We start from the raw sequence: 7,500 nt of genomic DNA on the forward strand, positions 1-7,500 counted from the left end.
CAGAAAGTGAGTACAACCCCAACACATTGACTGTCCGCGTGTCGGCCACAGCGTTGCGACGTTGGTGAGTAAAATTCGTGTAGTTTGATGTTTAATGAATTGTTTGTTCTCTCTCTGTCTCTCTGTCTGTCTCTTTCTCTCTCTCTCTCTGTTGTGTGTGTGTGTGTGTGTGTGTGTGTGTGTGTGTATCTGTCTGTCTCTCTCTGTGTGTTGTGTTGTGTGTATGTATGTATGTGTGTGTGCGTGCGTGCGTGTGTGTGTGTGTGTGTGTGTGTGTGTGTGTGTCTGTCTATCTGTCTCTGTCTGTCTCTGTCTCTGTGGTGTGTGTGTGTGTGTGTGTGTGTGTGTGTGTGTGTGTGTCTCTGTCTCTGTCTGTCTCTGTCTCTGTGGTGTGTGTGTGTGTGTGTGTGTGTGTGTGTGTGTGTGTCTGTCTGTCTGTTTCTTTCTCTCTCTCTAAATCTTTTTCTCTCTCTGTCTCTCTCTCTCTACCACCCCCCACCCGCCACTCTCTCTTTCTGTCTCTGTCTCTGCATCTATCTGTCTGCTCTCCGTCTCCACCCCCACATCCCCCACACCCCCACGCCCCCCTTCCTTCTCTCTCTCTCACACACACATACACTGCACCACGCACAAGTTTTACTTAGCAGTTGCCAAGGCGTTATAAACTCCCCTAAAAATACATTAGCCGCGGGCGTCCCTCAACCCGGCAGATACACACGTGCCTTGGAGCAAGTGTGTCAGTTCGAAATGTGTGACACATTAGGGAGTTAAAGCAGTGTCACACGTGTTGGTTCTATTAGGTACCTGTACGATCAGAATCACGTCTGTCAGGTCAGGGGCATAGCCCTTGCTACTGGTACCATGTAACCCAGTACTACCTTCCGCATGTGAAGTCACCCAACGGAAGAGGAAACCTTTCCCAACGGCTGTGAAGGCGGAAGAGGATGACCAAAGGGTAGGGGGGGTGGGGGGGGAGCTCTTATCCTTGGCTGGAAGTCTTCCTAGGAGACGGAACTCCGAAGAAAAAACCTGCACCTGCCGAGGCCGTTCTACACGCGGCAGTATGTGCACCTGTGGGACTGTGAGCGTCGGTAGGCGAGAGAGTGGGGAAGGGACTGCACAACTCCTCTTAACTAAAACAAAGTCACCTGTGCTGGTCAGGCAACCAGGCTAATGTCGGTTGAAGACAAACCTCAGAGCCTGTGACATAGACATCGCTTACTGGGAAACTGATGCCCTTGACCGCTGTCGCTGGAGGATGCTGTGCTCTAGTGGCATAAAGACATTTGAAAACAAGAGAACGCTGGCCATTAAGGAGAAGCGTGAGCGAAGGAAGCAGGGCTCAACTTCTGGAGACGTTTTCCCTTGCAACACCTGTGGGAAGTGCTGCGCATCCAGAATCGGCCTCTTCTCCCATACGAGGACACACACCGACAGATAAGCCTGCCTGCCTACTCATCCGTCGGTCCGACGGGAGACTCCATCATCACGATCAGAATCGAAAGCATGCGGTAGAGTTTGGCTGCCTAGAAAAACAAAGTGCAGTCATTCGGATTAATGAAACGATAAACCGAGGTCGTAGCGTGTGCTGCTTGCACTATTTTGACGAAGGTGAAAAGAACCCACGGCAACAAAAATTATGCATAAAAATTCCACTTTGGTTATCAGTGAAGAACCAAACAAATACACTTGCATACACACACACACACACACACACACACACACACACACACACACACACACAGAGGCGCGCGCGCATACACACACACACACACACACACACACACACACACACACACAAAGAGGTGCGCGCACGCATACACACACACACAAACACACACACACACAGAGGCGCGCGCGCGCATACACACACACACACAGAGTCACGCACGCGCGCACTCACACACAGACACTCAGGCACACACACACACACACACACACACACACACACACACACACAACAAGGGGAAAGCAACGTGAATTTCACTGGCAGAACGATCTGTTGTGACAAAAAGGTATTGCAATGAACACTGTTGAAGTTTTCTTTTTTGGAATGGACACACGAGAATTAATTGCTGGCTGTTTTGATATCAGATCATGCCTACTTTTCATGATCTTTTCCCCCCATTAAAAACCCCCCCACTGATTACGTAACTGAGTGTAAAGGTGAATGAATAAAGCACAGCAATTTGCATGTAGGGTGTTAATTTTAACAATAAACATTATCATCTGTGTGTGTGTGTGTGTGTGTGTGTGTGTCTGTGTCTGTGTTTGTGTGTGTGGTCTGTCTGTCTGTCTGTTTGCCTGAGTGTGTCTGTGTGTACGTGCTTACGCGCGCACCTGTGTGTGTGTGTGTGTGTGTGTGTGTGTCTATGTGTGTGCCTGAGTGTCTGTGTGTGAGTGCTCGACTCTGTGTGTGTGTGTGTGTGTGTGTGTGTGTGTGTGTGGAGGGTGATGGATGGGGGATTGGAACAATTCTCATAGGCTGTGCTGGTTAAAAGTTGGATTGATTTTTTTAATTGATGTTAGTCTACTTCAGTACTACATGTTTTGTTAATTGATGTCTTGTGTTAGTGAAATACCCTTGCCCTGCGCGCACGCGCGTTTCGTGTGTGTGTGTGTGTGTGTGTGTGTGTGTGTGTGTGTGTGTGTGTGTGGTTGTGCTCGCGCGTTGTGCGAGCGTGTGCGTGGCTTGTGTGTGAATGCTACCATCTGTCACACACATTGAAACCCCTACCTGTTGAGAATGTATTTTTCATGGTACTATTTTTTGATTAATTAATGTGCAGATGTTGTGCTGTGCTGCTTACTGAACGATTCGTGTCGCACGTATCGTTTCCAGCTGTATAACCTTCAGGCAAAGCTGTATTCCAGTCGTGATGGCGGCCAAAAAGTTTGGCTTTGCTGTGCTGGGCATGGGAAACATGGGTAAGACATGTTGTCGCATACTTATTTCTCGGTGTCAGACATGAGTCATCAATGTTGTTTTGTGTGCAAATTATTTTTACCTGTGTTAAAGGGAACTTGAAGTCATCGATGTCGTTTTACACACACACACACACACACACACACATACATACATATATATATATATATATATATATATATATATATATATATATATATATATATATATATATATATATATGTGTGTGTGTGTATGCATGTATGTATGTATGTATGTATGTATGTATGTAATATTTCATTGTGTTAAAGGGAACTGAAAGCCATCAATGTTGTAATATATATATATATATATATATATATATGTGTGTGTGTGTGTGCGTGTATGTGTATGTGTGTGTGCGCGCGCGCGCGCGCACGGGGGTACAGGCGGTGTGCACGTGCAGAGTCTCCTGCTGTCGGCCAGGGCCAAGCTGCAGTGGTTGGTCAGGTCACAGGTCAAGGACGCGGAGCGCTTCGTCCAGTCGCACGGGCTGCCCGCCAGGTGTGCCACTCCTGATGACCTTGACCTTGTGCTGGACGACTCCAGGTGGGTGGGTGTGTGGGTCTGGTGGAGCTCCTGTGGTGGTTGTGTTGATGTGTTTTTAGATCCTGTGGTCGTTGTGCTGATAAAAAAAAATATATAGATAGATCCTGTGTCATAGTGTGGATCTGTCTGATGTGATGTGGTCGCTGTGTTGATCTGTTTGAGATCCTGTGGTCGTTGTGTTGTTGCTGTTGTTTTTTTTTAAGATCCTGTGTCGTAGTTTGGATCTGTTTGATGTGATGTGGTCGCTGTGTTGATCTGTTTGAGATCCTGTGGTCGTTGTGTTCATTTTTTTTTTTTTAGATCCTGTGTCGTAGTTTGATCATGGATCTGTCTGATGTGATGTGGTCGCTGTGTTGATCTGTTTGAGATCCTGTGGTCGTTGTGCTGATAAAAAAAAAATATATATATATATATATAGATCCTGTGTCGTAGTGTGGATCTGTTTGATGTGATGTGGTCGCTGTGTTGATCTGTTTGAGATCCTGTGGTCATTGTGTTGTTTTTTTGTTGATGTTGTGGTTAGATCCTGTGTCGTAGTTTGGATCTGTTTGATGTGATGTGGTCACTGTGTTGATCTGTTTGAGATCCTGTGGTCGTTGTGTTCATTTTTTTTTTTTAAATCCTGTGTCGTAGTTTGGATCTGTTTGATGTGATGTGGTCGCTGTGTTGATCGGTTTGATGTGATGTGGTCGCTGTGTTGATCTGTTTGATGTGATGTGGTCGCTGTGTTGATCGGTTTGATGTGATGTGGTCGCTGTGTTGATCGGTTTGATATGATGTGGTCGCTGTGTTGATCGGTTTGATGTGATGTGGTCGCTGTGTTGATCTGTTTGATATGATGTGGTCGCTGTGTTGATCGGTTTGATGTGATGTGGTCGCTGTGTTGATCTGTTTGATATGATGTGGTCGCTGTGTTGATCTGTTTGATGTGATGTGGTCGCTTTGTTGATCTGTTTGATATGATGTGGTCGCTGTGTTGATCTGTCTGATGTGATGTGGTCGCTGTGTTGATGTTTGTCATCCTGTGGTCGTGGATCTGTTTAGATCCTGTGTCGTGATGTGGATCTGTTCAATATCTTGGGACCCCCAGGTACTCTTCTTCTTCTTCTTCGTTCGTTGGCTGCAAGTCCCACGTTCACTCGTATGCACACGAGTGGGCTTTTACGTGTGTGACCGTTTTTACCCCGCCATGTAGGCAGCCATACTCCCTTTTCGGGGGTGTGCATGCTGGGTATGTTCTTGCTTCCATAATCCACTGAGTGCTGACATGGATTACAGGATCTTTAACGTGCGCATTTGATCTTCTGCATGCGTTTACACACGAAGGGGGTTCAGGCACTAGCAGGTCTGCACATTATGTTGACCTGAGAGATCGTAAAAATCTCCACCAGGCGCCGTCACCGTGATTCGAACCCGGGACCCTCAGATTGACAGTCCAACGCTTTAACCACTTGGCTATTGCGCCCGTCGGGACCCCCCCCCTCCCCCCCCCAGGTATTCAAAGTCTAATGATTTATCACTTGGCTGTTGCGCTTCTCAGAGAGAAGCTTAACTCTCTCCATATGAACGGCGAAAGAGACGACGTTAACAGCGTTTCACCCCAATTACCATCATCAAAATATTGCAAGCGGAAGGCTCTTATACTGAAGAGGTGAATGTTGACAAAGAATACAACAATTCTGACGACGGAAGCTAAAGGTTGGGTCATTCAGACACCCACTGGACATCCGAGGGGTCTGTGTAGAGGAGAAGAGAGGACTGGCCGTACTGAGTGAGTTAAACTGTAGTTGCTTAAATATCGGAGACTACATATTAAGGTAGGTATGCCTTTTGTGAACGATCCAGTCGAAGCGACCAGCTCAGTGTGTGTACTGTAAAGGTACATGTCGTGCGATAGTGAAACGTATTTCTTTTATTTTTGAAGGCTTTCTCCGACTGGTTGCACCAGGAAAAATTCTTCTGCTTATTATGGGTTTTTTTCAACGTTTTGTCGACGTTTGAAATAGCAGGGGCGCCTGAGGGTAAATGCGAATAGATAAGCCAAATTGCGAACGATGGTTTTGGGTACACGTAGACAGTTATAACAGAAGCAGGTCTTTAACTCATTAGACATAACATTATTGGAACATCGCACCAGACTGTTGTATTGTTGGTTTTGACCACACATACACACAAACAGACAAACAGACATTTAAACACACACACCCCACACCGAACACAAACACATCCTTTTTGAGAGTGCTCAGTAACTGTGCAGCATCGTTCGGAAATAGACTCACGTCAAAATATCTTATGGTCTAATTGCAAACGACACTATTTTGGAGATTCGTGTCAAAACTGACGTTCTGGTCTGTCACCAATATGCTTTCTTAAATTATCCCAGCATTTAACATATCCGATCGAATCAACTATTTTAACCTGTGTCCGACTTCAAGTCCTACAACTTGCTTCCCTTGATTTTAGGATTTTAAGAGCGCGTTTGTAACTTTGGTCGGCAGTGGTGCGCGGAAGAGAAGAAAGAGCGCGGAAACAGCCAGAAATAGCTGATGTTTGACTGGTTCTTCAAAATGGATATTCATTAAGGTATTAGAATAAGGTCGAAGCAGGCGTTAAATTGTGAAATGCAACCGTTAAGAACGCTTTGAAGTGTGGCGGTATACGAATCGTCCGCAATTACACGCTGTTCGCAATTACACATGCCTACCCTTCTTAAAAAAAAAAGAAGAAAAAAAAGAGGATAAATACACACACACACACACACACACACACATATATATATATATATATATAACACACGTGTGTGTGTGTGTGTGTGTGTGTGTGTGTGTAGCCGTGTACCCGAGTGGCATCTGAGGGGACGGTACAAAAGAACTAAACTAAATGATGATTTACTGCATTCAAGGATAGACAAGAATTTCCACGCACAGGTCAGGAACATAGAAAGGCCAGTCACAAATGGGTTTTTCTATTGTTTTATTTACAATAGTTATTCTTCTTCTTCTTCTTCTGCGTTCGTGGGCTGCAAGTCCCACGTTCACTCGTATGTACACGAGTGGGTATTTACGTGTATGACCGTTTTTACCCCGCCATGTAGGCAGCCATACTCCGTTTTCGGGGGTGTGCATGCTGGGTATGTTCTTGTTTCCATAACCCACCGAACGCTGACATGGATTACAGGATCTTTAACGTGCGTATTTGATCTTCTGCTTGCATATACACACGAAGGGGGTTCAGGCACTAGCAGGTCTGCACATATGTTGACCTTGGAGATCGTAAAAATCTCCACCCTTTACCCACCAGGCGCCGCCACCGTGATTCGAACCCGGGACCCTCAGATTGACAGTCCAACGCTTTAACCACTCGGCTATTGCGCCTGTCAGAAGTTAGTTAGAAGAAGAAGAAGAGATAAAGGAGAAGAGAAATAATGAGACAAGACAGTGCAAGTGATACGTAGCGAGATGTCACCTGTTGTGGGAACACACACGACACACACACACACACACACACACACTGCTCGCGACACAGCAAGAGAGAAAGAGAGCAGGCTGTGTGGCCACAGGCTGGCTCATGTATGAAGTGAAAACTGACGATTGTTGGAGTTTTAACGACCTATTGGCGCCTGCACCCTTGAGGTCAAGTTTGTTGGGTTGGAGTTGTTTTGAACACTGACCACGCTCTTTGCCGCTTCTGATGCAAGGTAAGCGGACTGCAATGACGCTAGCTAGCGTAGCCCATGAAACAAAAGGTCCCCAATCAGGCTAAATCTGGTAAGAAGTGTGTTTGTGACAAGGTGTTCAGTGATAGATTTCTAAATGATTCCTGAACCAATTTACATCGGGTAGGCTAAGTCGCAAAAGAAAGAGCTCAACACCTAGTTTCTAATGAGTATAAAATGAAATGTTGATTATTTAAGATGAATTTATAATCTTAATTTAAGTCACCTGAACAGGGTCAGTTTTAGCGAGCTCATCGCGGAAAATTACAAACTGCGTTAAATCAGTTTAACA

The 7,500-nt window shown here is 45.6% G+C and overlaps 1 protein-coding gene across 1 annotated transcript in view; it reads left to right on the forward strand.

Annotated features, from left to right (window-relative positions):
- Positions 1-38: 38 nt before the first annotated feature.
- The window catches only part of LOC143275462 (inositol 2-dehydrogenase-like), a 28,734-nt gene continuing 21,272 nt past the window's right edge, over positions 39-7,500 (forward strand). The window contains exons 1-3 of the mRNA XM_076579603.1: positions 39-64; positions 2,843-2,928; positions 3,334-3,493. Of these exons, the coding sequence (XP_076435718.1) occupies positions 2,880-2,928; positions 3,334-3,493 (209 nt within the window). The 5' untranslated portion in view covers positions 39-64; positions 2,843-2,879. The remainder of the gene's footprint in view (positions 65-2,842; positions 2,929-3,333; positions 3,494-7,500) is intronic.

The sequence above is a fragment of the Babylonia areolata genome, chromosome 30 (assembly GCF_041734735.1).
Source record: "Babylonia areolata isolate BAREFJ2019XMU chromosome 30, ASM4173473v1, whole genome shotgun sequence".
NCBI lineage: Eukaryota > Metazoa > Mollusca > Gastropoda > Neogastropoda > Buccinidae > Babylonia > Babylonia areolata.